The sequence below is a fragment of the Peromyscus maniculatus genome, chromosome 16, assembly GCF_049852395.1.
Source record: "Peromyscus maniculatus bairdii isolate BWxNUB_F1_BW_parent chromosome 16, HU_Pman_BW_mat_3.1, whole genome shotgun sequence".
Taxonomy (NCBI): domain Eukaryota; kingdom Metazoa; phylum Chordata; class Mammalia; order Rodentia; family Cricetidae; genus Peromyscus; species Peromyscus maniculatus.
The window spans coordinates 13,456,235-13,473,473 of record NC_134867.1 but is presented as its reverse complement, the minus strand read 5'-3'; the positions used below and the strand labels follow the sequence as shown (position 1 = coordinate 13,473,473).

Sequence of the window (17,239 nt, the reverse complement as noted above, 5' to 3'; positions counted from 1 at the left end):
TGGGCTATACATGGAGACTGTTTCAAGAAGCTAGAGCAAAACAAAACAGAAAGGCACATGGCCCCCAAAGACTTTCTAAGAGCTGAAGCTAGTTAGGAGTTTCAAACGTAATCTAGGGTTGTCTAGTTACCAAGGAGCTTTGCCCCACAAGTCACCCCTTAGCCACAAAGGGAAACCCAGCAGCCACACAGAGCCGGAGCCCAGCAGACAACACCTGACCCAAATGATCCAAATTCACATTTCCAGTAAGGATAGGTCAGCACATGGGCCTCCTGCCATGAGGCACAAGAAAGATGCAGCGTGAGTGTGCGGCTATTCGTAAGTGTGTGGCTATTCCTGCCCCGAAGGCCGGATCTGGGTCTCAGCATGAGAAAATGGGGAGGAAAACCTGATGCGCGGGATGTTCTGGACCATAAATGGCCTGTTTTTCTCACTTGTATCAGGATCATGAAAGGGCTGTGGCAGATGATTGAAACTTGTGAATCAGGGGCTTTCTTTTTCTAATAAGGAAATCATAGGGACAATCAGCAAAATACAGGCAAGATTTGTGTGGTGTTGTATGGTCTCTTCCAGATATGGAGGAGAACACGCTTGCTTCTAAAGCTAACAAACAGAAAATCACAGGCTGAAGTAGCTAAGAATATGGATTTGGGCTTCTTTGTTTTTATTTTGTTTCATTTTGAGACAAAGTCTCATTGCGTAGTGGAGGCTGGCCCTGAAAATGTTAGCAATGTGTTCTCAAAAAGTTCTAGAAACAAAACCACGCAGCAAGGTAGGGGCCAGAGAGAGAGGAACATGGAGAGAAGTGAGAGGCAGTGGGTAGAGCATTAGTACCGGTGAATATGGGAGAAGGGCAAACAGGATTTTAAAAACTGTCCTATTAACTATTTTAACTAATCTAGTAACTAGCTACTTGACAAATCAGAGGAGCTGCAAGGTCTCAAGGAAACCGGACGCCATGATACTTGCTGGTTTTAAATTTGTCTAGGGACAAAGAGGCGATATTTCTTTGTTTTGTTTGCTGGCTCTGTTTTTGACGCAGGCTCTTGCTATGGAGCCCAGGTTGGTCTTACACTCACAGCTTCCCAAGTGCAAGGGTTACAGGCCTGGCATCTCACACTCAAACTCTCAGTGATGTCCTAACTTTGCTCTAAGTGGTATCTGGTGGGCAGAGTGCTGGGCGTCCACTGAAGACTCTACCAATGGAAGATCGGCCCTCTGGGCAGGCCGCCAACCTGAAGGCTTCTGATGTGGCTTCTAATCCTTGCCCAGACTCACCTTTCTCACTAGATCTGTACCCATTTGCTGAAGGAATGGCCAAAGTTCACTGTCCAAGCTAATAGGAGGGTGGGAATAGTAACTCCAGGGGAGAAATGTTGTTACATTCGTCTTCCCAGAATTTGGAGCAGCAAAGGGCTTTGGAGGTGATGTGGTCTCACCCATCTTTCGGTACAGAATTTACATGCAGCACCAGGCACCTGGTGTTAGGACCCAGGCCAGAAAGCCTGCCCAGAGGACCCACCCCATGGAGAGTACAGCCTAGCTGCAGCACAGAACCAAAACAAAAAAACCCTAAAAAACAAAACAAAACAAACAACAACAACAAAACCAGCAAGTGCTGGCTGCTGGGGAAGCAGGTGTTGGGCACCAGCTCCCTGCGTGCAGGTGTAAGGATGCATTTCCCCTGCATCAGTGCATGCCATGCTGCTCATGCACCCAGGAGCAGTTGCTCAATTAGTCCTACTGAGGCCCACTGTGCACACGGTACTAAGCATGGGGCTTGCTCTGTGGCTCTGGCCCAGGGTCCAAGGATTCTAGTTCACCTTCTCCAGTGGAATTCTGAAAAGGCTGGGGAGCGTCCTCCCGGCAGCTCCCCATGTCCTCCCAGGAATTCCTCCTTGTGGCCCGTTGGAGTGCTAGACAGGACACATGCCAGGCCACTTCTTGAGCTGTGTGAGTGGCCTCCCTGGCACAGGCACACAACCTCAGGAGGAGAGAGAATCCACAAAACCACCGCATAGTTCTCGCTGACCAGGCTGTGTGACCCACTGAGTTCCAGAGATCTGCTTTCCCGGACCTTCTAGAATGTGGACAGTCTCCCTGAAGAGGCTGAAGCGGCCTCTCCTCAAGAGGAGGATGTGCACTACTGCGGAGTTTTAGAGGCTGGCTCTCTCAGGACACCCCAAGTACAATTTTACCACTAACACTTTGGTTTACATATTATTTACTACACACGCGTACAGGGTAAGTAAATACATGACATGTTTCCAGCATATCCACAGAAATGATGGTCCAAGTCCACTGAAAATATCAGGGCCATGGGGAACACAGATCAATGCCAGGTTTTTATTTAAAACAAGAAGTGTTGTTTTACCCTTTTCTAATTCATGCAGAAGCGGCTCAATCCGTGTTTTCCAAAAGACTTCATCGACTTCTATTTCTGTCTCCTGTTCCTGTAAGCTGGCTCTCGAGGCTGCAAAGGAATCTGGAGAAGGAAAAAGCATTGTGAAAACGGACTCACAGGGCACACTCAAAAGCCTTTCCTCTGCACGGCTGAAATGAATAAGCAACAGAGTCAACTCTCACTTTGCTCTGAGTCCCAACTCTAATGAGAAACATGGGTCTTTTCATCCAACTGCCCCCAATAAAACTCGGATGAGTTAATTCAGACAGAATTTACAAGTGGGAGTAGAGTACTTTGAAAAGGCTGCTGGCCGTAGGAAAGCAAACTGGTTTAAGTTAGTTTTTTTACTTAAACTTTTCCCTCTGTAACATAGAATAGAAAGCTATATACACACATATGTGTGTGTATGTGTGTATACATACATACATACATACATACATACATACATACATACATACATACATAAAGACTAGAAGCTGAAAACACTTCATAAAAATCTTAGCCCTTTCAGGAAGACACTACACAGGAAATACCACCAAGGCTATGCTTTCCTGTGGGGGAGGGGAATGCCTTGGTTTCCCCACCCCAAGTCTATTATTGATATGTAGGGTGACCTTTGTCTATAGCTTAGACCCTCCCAAGCCCGCTTCCTCATCAGCAAAAAGGAGAGTGTTTGCTTTTAGGATTATGAAAGCTAAATGTTACAACAGAAGCAGAGATCTGCCTGGGGGCCACACGCCGAGGATCTGTGAGCCTCTTTCCCCTGACTAAACAGACAGGTCGTGGATGATGTGTGTCACCACCATGCCACCAAGTGCTGCACCCACTCTAGGGGACTGTGGCTGCATCCAAGACGCAGAAGAGGGACTCATGGGGAATGTTTTTCTTTCTTCCTTCCCCCCCCCCCCCAAACAAGGTCTCACTCTGTCCTGGAACTCACTATGTAGCCCAAGCTAGCCTTGAACCCACAGTGATTCTCCTGCCTCGGCCTCCCAGGATTACAGGTGTGAGCTGGCACACCCAACTAATGTTCCTGCTCTGTTGTTTGGCTTCTGAAGATGGAGAACGTGGAATCCAGGTAGAAGCCAGGGTTATTAAATTATTCCCCTAAGGTCACAGGACTCCACTGCCCTTATCCTTCAGTTTCATGGCAAGCCAGCAGACTGAAAGAAAACCATGTATGGAACAGAATTCATAGAGGAAGTGGCAAATCATGATTCCACCTTGCGTAGGCAGTATCTCAGATCACCAACTGGAGCTGGAGTGGGCCGGCCACATGGGGGCCTTCCTCAGCCTCCCCCTCTAATGTCTGCCTTCTGCGCCCCTAACCTGGTGCCAGAAAAATGTACATGACATGTTGGAGATCAGAGGAGCAATCAGAAGATTCTATACACACAACCATCTTTATTTATTTATATTGTTTATAATTCTTGATTTATTCATTGTGTCTTTTTTTTTTCCGGACTCTAGCACTTGCATGTATACATACCCATATGCAGTTACATACATACATGCATAATTAAAAATAAGTTTTTTTTAAATCTTCTTAACTCTTCCCAACTGTCTGTATGAAGTGAAGAGAACTATGTGTATAACACACAATGGCATGTGTTTAAATTTTAATTTGAATTCAGCGATGTCTGAAATGACTCTTCAAGGCACCAAATAAGAAACTTTCCCCCACACCGCACTGATGTCTCCCAGGAGAAGCCGGGAAGCTGTATAATTTAACACCTGCTTTCCAGTGCTCAGGCCCCCCCACTGCATTGTGGGAATGTCCACTCCCTATTGCAAGTGTAGCTTACCTTTATCAAACCTTGCTGGGGCCAAGGAAGGCTGAGCATGGGAGAGCCCCGAGCACCAAAGCAAACGGAATTCTTGACAACTAAACTACGGTTAAATGGTAAAGACACACTGTAGCCGAAACAGGAAGACTTTGGCTAATCTAGCCAACCCATAAACAAGATTTCATTGTCTTTAGGGGCCAGGTGTGGGGCAGGATTCAGAAATGCCTGGACTTCAGAAAGGAAGCAGTGTTCACAACAGGGTCTTTCTTGAGCAGCACCCTACAGCGCAATGCATGAACACTCACATGAACAGGACCAACACTATAGCTCTGGTCACATCTGATGTCACTGTGTTTGAGAGATATTTGAACTTTGAGAACATTGAAGTTTGCAGAACGGCAGATAAAAGGCTGTAGACCATCACCTCAGCCTTTTGGATTTTTGAGTTTGCCTGGGTAAAACATGTGTATGATTCAGAAAGTAAATATGAATATTCAAGCAGTATAAAAATACAGCTGCTCATATTTCTAGGTAACTAACCTATTTAAAGGCCAAAGTATGTAAACAAAATCAACATGTATGAAGGCAAATGACAAACCAGAAGTTGATAAGTCAATAATAATAAATTTCCTTGACATATTTATGAAACACTTAAATTTACTTAGAAAGTGGGCTGGGGAGATGGCTTGGTGGGAAAAGAACCTGCTGTTGCAAGTTGGAGGATCTGAGTTCGGATCCCCAGGACTCATATCAGAAGCCAGGCATGGTGTTATACCTGTCACCCCAGAAGAGGGGAGCAGAGACAGGCAGTTCCTGGGAGCTCACTGCTCAGTTCAGTGTAGCTGAAATGGTGAGCTCCAGATACAGGGCGAGAAACTCTGCCTCAAAAAATAAGGTGCAGGGTGACAGAAAAAGACACCAACACTGACTGTGACATTATGGGAGCGTGAACCTACTCCCACACACCAAAAAGCAAAGGGACTAGAAATTCAGACTTTCAGTCTCTATGGTCTTCACAAACAAAAACCCAACGAGCAAAGTGAGCTCTGTGGTGTATGGCTTCGAGAAAGGGCAGCTAGAACTCATGCCTCGGAAGAGTGACTCCGTGAACATTCATTCACCCAGGAAGAGACGCTTATCAAGGTGGATCAGAAACCACGGAAGTTTAGCTGCCTCCTCGGGACCCTTCTGAGACCTTTCAGACTCGCTTTGAGAAGTTAGCTACACACCGTGTATCAGGGTTTCTTCTAGGGCTTCTCTCAGGAATCTCCATTATGTGGTTGCGTCTGGCTATGTGTGGCTTGTCATTTCTTTGTCCCCGAGCTGTCTTTAGTGCCCCACCACCTCCATCCCATACACTATCCCCAGTTAATTATAGAAACAGAAGTGTGTGCACGCTCACGCACATGTGCAAGCACACACACTCTTTGTCTCAGTCTTGGGGAACAACATGAAAATTGAAAAAGCACTTTCATCTAGGTTCACAGTTTGCTAAATATAAAAATTACGATTCAACAGGAAATTGGGTAAGTCAGGCAGAAAGTACTGCCTGTTTTTGAAGATTCTGCTGCCTCAGTGGTTACGGTTGTTAACCACAGCTTTGGGTTTTGGACACAACAGCTTGACACAATGTGAGGATTGGCTGATGTTTTTAGCATGCAAATGTAAAGGCCTTGGCAACAGCGCTGTCTTGGGAATCGGAAGGACTTGATTCTTCTGAGTTCTAGACCCATTCCCTGTGAGCACCGAGAGCCTCCTTCCTGACAAGAAGCTGGTTAGAAGAGACTTTTCACCAGTGTTAGCTTGAGGCCTTTTATCATCATTTTTATTTTTGTTGAGACAAAGTTCATAATCCTGCCTCTGCTTCCAAAATGTCCAGATTATAGATGTCTGCTCATCCAGCCTGACATAAACTTTTGTGTGAATGAAAAAATAAAGTAGCAAACACGTGTGCAGCCCTGACCAGCTTGGTCCAGCACTGACATTGTGCTACATTTGTATCTATCTCTTTCTATAAAGACTTACAACCTTGCCGCACTGAAGCCTTCTTTATGCCTACCCTGTCCAAGTCCTTCCCCTTGGGGGTCACCAACTTCAAAATGGGGGTGACAGAACATTGTCTTTCCAGATGCGGTACTGAGATCCCTAACTTAACGTTTCATCTGCTGCTTGTATTGACTCCAGCCCGTGTTACAAATGCCCGCTGGTTCACTTGTCTCACTGCCACATTTTGTACCATTTCTAGCCCTTGGTCGGTCTATTTCCTCAGACAGAATAAAGCTCCCAAAGGACTTTCATAATAAAATGTTACAGTTTCATTTAAGTGGGCAATGCTTTTGAACTTGAGCTGAGAACTACATGGAGGTCAAGTTTGGCCAGCCTCCAGATATCTTTACTCTGTGATGTCTGTGAGCATCTGTCCACACTAAAAAGGCATCAGGCTTGGGTACCGGTAAGACTGAAGTGAAATAACGAAAACTTAGGACGTAAATGTTGACTTCTGAGCAAGTTGGTTCTAGTTTCTGAAGTTGATGAACAGATAATTGTTAATCAGGATGCCGTGTGGCACTCTAGACACTCCCTGACTCAGCCTCTGACTTCCACCTGACATTTGTCTTTGAAAAACAAGTCCCATCAACTTAACTACATGGAGATGCAGAGGGTGAAGGATGCAGAGGGTGAAGGATCTGAGGGTGAAGGATGCTGAGGGTGAAGGATGCTGAGGGTGAAGGATGCAGAGGGTGAAGGATGCTGAGGGTGAAGGATGCAGAGGGTGAAGGATGCTGAGGGTGAAGGATCTGAGGGTGAAGGATGCAGAGGGTGAAGGATCTGAGGGTGAAGGATGCAGAGGGTGAAGGATCTGAGGGTGAGGGATGCAGAGGGTGAAGGATGCAGAGGGTGAAGGATCTGAGGGTGAAGGATGCAGAGGGTGAAGGATGCTGAGGGTGAAGGATCTGAGGGTGAAGGGTGAAGAGGGCGAAGGATCTGAGGGTGAAGGGTGCAGAGGGTGAAGGATCTGAGGGTGAAGGATGCTGAGGGTGAAGGATGCAGAGGGTGAAGGATGCAGAGGGTGAAGGATGCAGAGGGTGAAGGATGCAGAGGGTGAGGGATGCTGAGGACCAAGAACACGAGTATCTCACCTGCTCTGGTTTCCAGCCTGCTCAGGTCTGAGCTGCTAGGACACGAGGAGGCCCTGGCAGGCCGCTTCCCCTGGTCCCTAGGAGGAAGAGGAAAGAATGAAACCGAAATGTATTTTCATTTTTATGAACTGCAACTTGTTCTTGTAGGGCTTCAGAAGAAACCACAGAGAATAGTTTAAGAGACGGTGTTCAATTGTCTGCTTCAATCTACCTTGCCTTCTAATTTACATTTATCTGCAAGAGCATAGGTCTATCGGCTTAACGGTATGAGATATAACACTAGAAAGAACCAAAAAAATAAATCCCAAGTTGACTGGAGGGGGAAAAAAATGGTTAAGGATATGGACCACAAGAGGTCGCTGTTATAACAAGAAACAAGAGTTGGAAAACAGCGAAGACAGCCCAAGGTGCCCAAGGTCACACAGCAGGGTCCGCTCTGGAGTGCAGAGCTCCTGATTTTCAAGGCAGTTCTTCCCGCTGCCTCACGGTGCGTCCCATTCACACTTTAAAGCTCAATCCAATCAATATTCTCTAAAAATATTTGCAGAAATATTTTAAATGTTAAAAATAATCAGGAAGTGTATTTTGGCAAGCCCCAGATGAGCAGCAGCATTTTGTGTTCCAAATCAGAGTGGGCGTGGCTAGTCACGGGGGGGGGGGGGGGTTGGAGGGGCAGGGCCGGGGTGCTCAACTTTGTGCGCTGTTGCCCGGCTGCAGATTTTCTCAACTACAGCTGACCGGAGGGTGTTATCATCTCAGGGTCTGTGGGAGGGGGCGAGAGAGGACGATGGGGGAGACATGACAAAAATACACCAGGGGCAGGTGTGACAATGCCACGGGACCCTTTGTTAGCTATAATTAATATGTGCAAATAAAAACGGGGCTGGCGAGACTGCTCAAAGGGGAAAGAAAGATGCTTGACCTGCACGCCGGCCGGGGCCGGGCGACCTAGGTTCGGTTCCCAGAACCCATATAAAGGTGGGAGGAAAGAACCAGCTCCACAGTTTATCCTCCGGTCTCCGCATGCATGCTGTGGTCCATGCTCACACCCATCATAATACACAAAAACCTTAAAATTAAAAAACAAAACAAACAAACAAACAAAAAAACCACTTCAATGGGATGGAAAGCCAAATAATTGACTGGATTTTTCATTTCTAGCTATAACCTGAAATTTTAAGATGAAGAGTTTCACATATATGATGTGTGTGTGTGTGTGTGTGTGTGTGTGTGTGCGCGCGCGCGCGCGCGCGCGCGCGCGCGTGCGTGTGTGCATGCATGTTCTGAACAAACACTGACATTATCAACACAGTTTTCAGCTCACAGCACTGCCCCCAGTACCTGCCCGCTCTCTCCGAGTCCTGGCCAGGGGTGAGGTTGGCCCCACGATGCCTCATGTGAGCAGCATCACTTCTAGAAAAGAAACACATGAGAAGGGTGCTCAGTATGCACACAGGCTTGGAAGTGCTGCCCCCCAGTTCCCAAGAAGAGACAGGCTTGGGACTCACTGCCACCATACATGGTCATCACAGTGGGTGGACGCTGAGTGTAGGGACGCCTCCCCCAGCCTGGGTTCGAATCCTAGGCCAACATTCACAGCCTTGTGACCCTGGAAACCTACATGGCTTTGGGTTCCCCATCCTAGGAACTTAGCAAGTTGTCAGTACTATTTTCGTTTCCTTTTGAGTCCATAATCACCTGGAGGAACAGTCAGTGCTGGATACGGGCACAGAAGGTATTTCCTCTGAAGAAGGTAAAACCGACCTTACAGGAATAGTCCAAAAGAACTAGGGGTGCTGAGGAAAAATGACTGTGTGGGAGGGGTAGACCGAGGAGTGCCTTGAACTAGAAACGGACAACTCCATCGCTCAGCAAGTAGCCTGAGTGAAGAGAAGAGGGTCACAAGAGCCTGAGGGGCACTGAGGGGCACTGAGGGGCACTCGAGGCAGGGACTAGCTGCCAGCATGGGACTAGTGAGGTAGGCACAGAGAGTTTCTGCTGGGAAGACCGGGAAGAGCCGCCTGGAGCTTTGGGACTTGCTGTGGACACTAAGAGACAGCCAATAAGAAACTTGCAGCTTCTCACACAAGGATGTGATACTGTCATTTGGGGGGGGGGGGGGGGACGAAGACAGAGTACTAAGGAGGAGGAATGAGGGATCATGTTTCCGGAATCATAGGGGGACTAGAAAAGAGATGTGCGATTCCACAAATGAAAAGTTAACAGGGCACGGGCCGATTCCAGGCATCTGAAAGACAGAATTCTAGACCTGGAGGACCTGGACAGCGGGTCCCTCCCAAAGCAGCCGCAGAGGATATGGAGGACAGTTTATGGGGGTCAAGTAAGCATGGGTTTTGTCTTGTTGAGTTTCCGACGCTGGGTGGGACAAAGGTGTGGAAATCAGAACAGGCGCAAAGGCCGAAAGTCACAGGAGGGTAGCTCTGAGCCGTGTGCAAGGACAAAAACATCAAAGAGGCGCGAAGAAATGCACCTTCCTGTAGTGGGCACGGGCCTGGAAAGGGGACCCGATGGAGGATGGGGTCACAGTGGCTGGGGACCAAGGAAAGAGGTCCTGTCTGGCCAAGGCCAAGCCAGCTGTGTATCCACAGAGCGGTGCTGCTAGAGCCCTGCACAGGCATGAGCATGAAAGGCGGGACCAAGAGAAAAGCAGAGCTGCGTGGGCTGGGTGGCTTAGGAGGTGGCGACAGGCGCACTTGTGAGTCCAAGGTGAGCTATGTTTACTGTCTCACAGAGAGGAAGAGAGGGTGGGAGGGAAACCCCTCCTTCACTGGAGAGGAAGAGGAGCAGATGACCCGGTGCGCTCCACGGAACTTGCACAGCTGACTGAAAGCACATGAAACAAACTTGCATCTTCCCCTCCCCCCGAAACCCTCTAAATACTTTAAATATTTGGAGAGGCTGTCTTCATCTCTGTCTCCACACTGTCTCCCGAGGCTCGCACCCCCTTAACAGCTGTGTGGAGTAAACAAGGTAAATTTTTACTCCGAGGAGGTTTCCTCATCTATACAGAAGGGTGAGGAGGCTGCTGGAAGGACAGAACGATCCGGAACATGGAGTTCGTCAATACGTGATTGCTAATACGCTCACTCTTCAGTCCTAAGCCCTTCAAATGCTCGCTCCCCACAGGGAATGTCTTCACACCTTTGCTGGCACTTCTGTCTGTTTATGTCCCTTTAAAAAGGACCCCGGCTCTGAGTTCACACTGCCTGCTGCCAGGGAAGGAGTAGCTATTTGCGTTACACACTCCCAGTCACAGATGGCCCAGCTGCTGCTGAGTGACCCTAGCCACAGATAGTACGCAAATGCAAGAGTCCATCCAGGTTCCAACAAACCTCACCCTCACAATGATGCAGCCTGATACCACAGTAGCAGTTTTGATGGTCACATCCCGTGATTAGATTAGTCAATTTCTTTTCTTACATGTGCAGCTAAGGCAGATGTCCCCATGCAGTTCAGACCTTTGTGCATTATTAAATTCCAGTATTGTATTGGCAGTGATTTCCTGCCTATCAGATGTATTTAGGTCCCGATTCAGTCATCCAGAATAACTGTTCTTCCCAGCTTCCTGCTCCATGTTATTAAACAGCATTATTAAATTTTTCACGATGATTTTTTTTTTTTTGATGTGCTCAAATTAAACAATTCTGGAAATTAGTCATTGGGCTCTTCTATAACATTCTTTTTAGAGGAAGAAAACCACCATTTCATTAGTTAGGACATCAATCTACAAATGGACATACATCTATTTCTCAAGGACTTAACCATCGGTGGTATTTCCTGGCTCCTACGACCTGGAGGGGACTTGGTAGTGTGGGGTTTTAGGAAGGCTTGATCAGGCTTTGGCTTTACAGCTCAGCCATGCTTGAAGCTCTGCCCTGGCTGTAGGTTGAAGTCCTAGTGAGAAGAAAATTTCGGTATGGTTTTTCCAGGGCCTCTCCTCCGCAACCCCCATGTTTTGGGAGGCAGGGTCTTCCGGCCCCCGTCACTGGCAAGGGTCTTACATTGCACTTGAAATATTAGAAGCAACTGTAGCAGGCAGTGCTCTACAAAGCTGCCGGCATCCTGCAGCCCATCCGTGAATGGCACAATCAATCATCCCGACCACATCCACCGCTGGACCATAAATACCCCAGGAAATAAAATAATAGCTCTTTAAAATATTTCAAATATATAGATTTTGCTATAATTCAAGACAGTTCTTCTAGTTATTATGATGACAGTTCTTCAATTAAGGATCAGCAAATGTTTTCTTAAAGAGCCAGTAGTATTTTACATATTTTACAATCTGGGGGTCAGGGGCAAAGTCAATTATATATACATATATATTTGTAACTACTTAAAATATAATGCTTTTTAAATATTTAAACCATTTTTAGCTCAAGGACTGTAAAATAAAAGGAGACAAACAGATTTGGCTCCTTGGCTATAACAATAATAAAATAATATGGGTAATAATAACTAGTTAGGTTTGGTTGTTACTGTTTTTGTTTTGTTTTGTTTTATCAAGATAGGGCTTCTCATTGTAGCCATGGCTGTTCTGGAACTCACTCTATAGACCAGGCTGGTCTCGAACTCAGAGATCCTTCTGTCTCTGCCTCCCAAGTGGTGGGATTAAAGGCGTGCCCACCACTGCCAAGCTACTAAGTAGATTTGGAATTAAGAAAAAAATTTCATTTTGGGAAAAGTTACATCTATAGAAAGTTGCTGGAGCCCACTGAGGTTTCTTAGTGGCTGTACCCAGCGGGACTACACAAGAGGATGATTGGACCAGGGGCCTGAGTGCAGGTGTTTGGAAGGGTCACAGTTGGCTGTTACTAGCAAGGGGGAGCATTTTTATAAACAGCCCTTCTGAATAAAGTTCTGGGCCCACCTGAGGCTACCCTGCCTTTCTCTCTGTTTCTCTCCTCTCTTTATTTCTAGCTAAGTCTCTTATCCCTCATTCCTCAAGAGTCTCTGGGGTAAATAAATGCAGGAGCTGGTCTCCTACAGAAAGTAAAAAAGAAAATTTTAAAAATGATTATAACAAAAGACAAATAAGCAAACTTGGAACATAAGTTTTCTTTGTCTTAAGAAAAAGACTTTTTTTTTTTTTTCGATACAGGGTTTCTCTGTGTAGTTTTGGTGCCTGTCCTGGATCTCGCTCTTTAGACCAGGCTGGCTTCGAACTCACAGAGCTCTGCCTGGCTCTGCCTCCTGAGTGCTGGGATTAAAGGCATGTGCCACTGCTGCCTGGCACCCTTCTTTCTTAAAAGAACAATGACTTTATTTTTGTGTGTGTGTGTGTGTGTGTGTGTGTGATATAAACAAAATAACATTTATTATTTTGAAAAGGTCAGGTAATAATCGAAAGTACAAAGAAGTTTTAAAAAACATCCTCCCAGATCCCACTGGCCAGAAATAAACATCACTATTATACAGTAAATATTGTTCCAGGTATAATTTGCACACACACACACACACACACACACACACACACACACACACACACACACGGTGAGAACGGAAGGGTGACCGGAAGGGAGGGCAGGTGGGTGGATGCATTCATACCATATGTGTTACCGTAATGAGAAATTCTAAGTTACCAGGTTTGCTAGAATTTAGCAGAGAAAACAGAAATTGAGGTGAAACCGTAGGAACCGCAGAGCTCCAGGGGAAGTGAATCTTCCCAAGAGATATTAGTTTTTCAAAGATCCTTCTAAACTTGAGGGAAAAAAAAATAACGAAAACCATCACTGTGAGACTCTTCCAACTTCACTGTCAGCCTGGGAGACCTGCTCCTGAACAAAGTGGAGACATTCACCGTAGTCACACTTCCCCCACATGTGGGTTTGGTTGCTTATACTTGACCACACTGCCCAAGTTTCTGCTCTATAACCATCAAGGTTGGCTCAGTCTTCATAATGTGAAAATAAAGTCAATTCTCACCATGGATGCTTTTACCAAAGCCTTTCAATTTCAAGTTTTGAATTCTGACTCATTCCGTTGTCTAAGAATTTTCTAGAAAGTGCATGAATAATCCTTCCCTAAATTCGTTAATATTTGAAATTGCCTGCCTGCTGCCTGCTGCCTTCTCAGTGAAGGGCAAACGACTACTGGTACAATTCTTGGTCTCTCTCTTTATACTCCTCTCTCTTCCGGCACCAAGGGAATGCCCAGCTAATGTGGGAGCACAATTTGCCTTTCTCTCCTTCCCTGTGGCTCGTTTGTGGGCCTGAGTAGTCACAGGACGCTTCTTCACCCAGCCAAGACTTCCAGGGTGTAGTTAGTGTGGGCACTGCCGGAAATGTCTTATTGTGAGTTTCCCATACCAGATTGTGTTGGGACACCAGGTGCCCACCTGAGCTTCGGGTTTAAGTCTTTACTACAGGAAGCTGTCTTTTAGTATGTCTTAAGTTTTCTTTTTTTTTTGTTTATTGGCTCTGACTTTCCATGGGTTGTGGCAAACTTTGAGAAAATACACAGATAACTTGGAAGAGTGCCCGAGACTTGGTTCCAAGGGAGCCCATGCTAGGAAGGGACCGACAGGAGATGGGGATTCTCTTCAAAAACACAAGTTTCCCCTTTCTACCTCACTCGCAGTCTCCCCACCCATTCTCTCAGCTTCAGCCTTTCCTATTTCTTTCTGCATGATTTCTTCTGGCCTGGCCACCACATCTCATGTTTTTAGCGTCTTTTCTTCTAATTTTTCAGTCTGTGCTGTGGTTTTCCTCTCCCTGTCCATACATTTCTCTTCCATTTCTTTTGTTTGTTTGTTTGTTTGTTTTTCGAGACAGGGTTTCTCCACGTAGTTTTGGTGCCTGTCCTGGATCTCGCTCTGTAGACCAGGCTGGCCTCAAACTCACAGAGATCCGCCTGGCTCTGCCTCTCAAGTGTTGGATTAAAGGCGTGAGCCAATACCTCCGCCCGGCCCTTTCCTTCATTTCTTTTTGAGTATTACAGTTGTTTTTGTTTTTGTTTTGAGGGCTTATAATCTCCAATTTGAATTTCTGCAAACCACAGAGCTCCACCCACTTCCTAAAGAGAGGATGATCAAACCATCCATGCTTCCTGTGAGACTCTAGGGTGCCTTTCTTCTACCATGCATTTTCTTCCTCTGTCCTTGCTCTGATCCTGACAAAGCTTGAGTCCTAGGAGACTTCTTATCCTTATATTATTTGTCTTTACTTGCTGAGGGCGAATGTGATCCCGAGAGGGTGAGACCTGAAACACTGAACAGTCAGCTGGTCCATGACTTTGTCGACTTAGAAAGGTGTGTTCCCCTGGTGTGTGTAGAGCAACCACGGACACACACAGAAGCCCTCTGACATGACAGACAGCACCCTCAAATTCTAATTTGTTGACCCTCTTTCTCCTCCATGTCCCCTCCACTCCCTCTCCCCACCCCACTCTGCTCACAGGCAATCCACCCTGCTCTCTGCGATCCACCCCACCCTCCAGTCATTTCATGATCTGCATCTTTAATGGACTCGCCCATGGGGTATTTTCCCTTCTCTTGAGGTCTGCCCGCATCCTTAGATCTCATCTCTCCCATCACAAAGTCATCCCCTTTCTCAAAGTCTGAGGAGGTGTGCCACACCCCTCACGCTTTTTGTTTTCACCTAGATTTCAGAGAGGCTGCAAAGTTACTTCGACTTTTGGACTGTAACGTTCCAGGGCAAAACCTAATCTGAGGTACACAAACTGCCCCCGACACAGACTCAGGAAAAGAAGGAAGGCAAAAGGAGGGAACAGAACAGCTTGGCTGGGAAACCGGAGCTATCTGTCGGGCAGAGCTGGGTCTAGGAGTTTAACAGTCCTCACTGGATTTGACTGTGGTCTCCATCCTGGGCTTTGTTTGTTGACAAAGGACTTACTTCCCTTTCCCCAGGCAGCGAAAGGGTCATCCCAAGCTGTAGAAGCTCCCCAACTTGAGAGCCTGGAGAGTGGCCACTCTCCTAACAAGGCCACTCTCCTAACAAGCCTCAGTGTTGCCCAGGGAGTCGGGACAGCCCGGATTCCTTAGACAGACTGTGTGCTCATGTCTGTGATAGCTGGGCCCTGGGGACTCTTTGTTAGCCGGCCCTAGAAGGCAGGTCAGAGAGGACCCGGCAGCCTGCACCCACACAAAGCCTGAGCATCCACTACACACAAAGTGAGCGGGCTTGATCACCTTAGGGAACTAAAGTCCATGTTTAATAGTTCAGGGTTGGGGCTATTATTTTTTTTCCTGTTTCATTGACATTTTACATATTTGCTGGTTTTATTTATTTTTTTTTGCATGCTTTTGCTACTTAACCAGGAGCCTCTCCCTCCCTCCCTCCCTCTCTCCCTCCCTGCCTCCCTGCCTCCCTCCTTCCTCCTCTCCCTCCCTCCTTCCTTCCTTCTATTGCTTTCTTTCCCTCTTCCTTCCGTCCTTCCTTCTCCCTTGCACTGTTATCCGAGACAGGGTTTTACATAGCCCAGGATGACCTCCCACTTGACATTCAAGGGAAGGTAGCCCTGATCCTGGGCCTCCCGCCTCCACTTCCCTGAGAACAGGGTATGGTACCACACAGGCTCTTCAGCTTTACTGCAACCACACTGAAGGCCCTTGGCAGCTTACAAGCAAGGTTTCCAAGCCGTGGTCGCCACTCCACGGCTCCACGGGGGCTTGCAGGAAAAGAAGAGGGGCGGTCATTTCCATCTTAAAAACTACAAAACAGAGAGCCCTTGGGAGTGTTCAGTGACTTGACAGGAATATACAGCTAAATCAAGTCACACAGAGACCCTGGACGCTGACCCCAGAGAGCCCGGCTCCCTCCAGTCTACACTGTTGACGATCACCCACTACCTACCGGGGTGCAGCTGCCCTCCAGAGCCCTCATTACCAAACCATGACACTGAACGACGCTGCAGAGCCTCCAAGCACTTAGGCATTTGCACACAGGGGTTCGTGACTGCACCCACAGGTGGGTGGGTGGATGCACGCATGGCGGAGACAGGCACACATACTTTTACAGAATGCCAGCTCTGTTGTTTTCAGTCCTGCGGTGGCGGAGATAATGGGGTGTGGGTGAGGATCGGCTTCTAAAGCTCCGGTGACTTTCGGATGGGCACACGGAGACTGCGGTGACCGGCCACGGACGCCCAGGGGAGGCTTCCCCAGTGCTTGGGAGCGGCTTCTCTTCCAGAGTTCCGCCATCTCACTTCGGACGGATGCTACCTTGCTTAGCAAGTATTTTTTTTTCCACTGTAAGTATAAAGTTAAACTCCAGGGCATCCCAAAGGCCTGAATTATCCATATTTTAAATTAAAGGTGCACAAATCAATGCAAGTTTGCTGAAATAAACTGATCTTTTCCTCCCCTGAGCCAGAGGAGCCTGGAGGACCCCGGGTGGGGAGCCAGAGAGTCCTCCTTGCTCTGTCCCTCCATCAGCTCACACTCCTCATCGGCCCACACTCCTCTCCATCCTCCCCACTTCCCCCTCCTCACCCACTCCCCAGCCCACTCTCACCCCACCCCCACCCCTCAGCCCACCCCCACCCTCAGCCCACTCTCATGCCCACCTCCACCCTCAGCCCACTCCCATCCACCCCCACCCCTCAGCCCACTCCCATCCACCCCCACCCCCATCCCCTCATCCCACCCCACCCCCACCCTCAGCCCATTCTCACCCCACCCTCACCCTCAGCCCACTCCCATCCACCCCCACCCCCACCCTCAGCCCACTCCCATCCACACCCACCCCCTTGTCTACCATCTCCTGCCAGCTCATCTCACTGACAAGAATCTTCATTTTTCCACTTTACAGTCTCAGGATTAGAATAAAAACAAAACAAAACTTTGCTAATTGAGGGGAGGATGCACTGAGCAAAAGTGGGAATACTCCACGGCTTAGGGAAGGCCATTTCTTGGAACTACAGTCACT

At 47.5% G+C, this 17,239-nt stretch overlaps 1 protein-coding gene across 4 annotated transcripts in view; it reads right to left on the bottom strand.

Moving 5' to 3' along the window:
* Armc2 (armadillo repeat containing 2) overlaps positions 1-17,239 on the bottom strand; it is a 125,851-nt gene that overhangs the window by 67,758 nt on the left and 40,854 nt on the right. For 2 of the 4 annotated variants that reach the window (XM_042262008.2, XM_042262010.2), the window contains exons 6-8: positions 8,673-8,744; positions 7,332-7,408; positions 2,375-2,485 (exon numbers count right to left, since the gene is read on the bottom strand). In XM_042262008.2, coding sequence (XP_042117942.1) covers positions 2,375-2,485; positions 7,332-7,408; positions 8,673-8,744 — 260 coding nt within the window. The remainder of the gene's footprint in view (positions 1-2,374; positions 2,486-7,331; positions 7,409-8,672; positions 8,745-17,239) is intronic. The other 2 variants (XM_076552386.1, XM_042262009.2) reach the window with 1 other exon arrangement.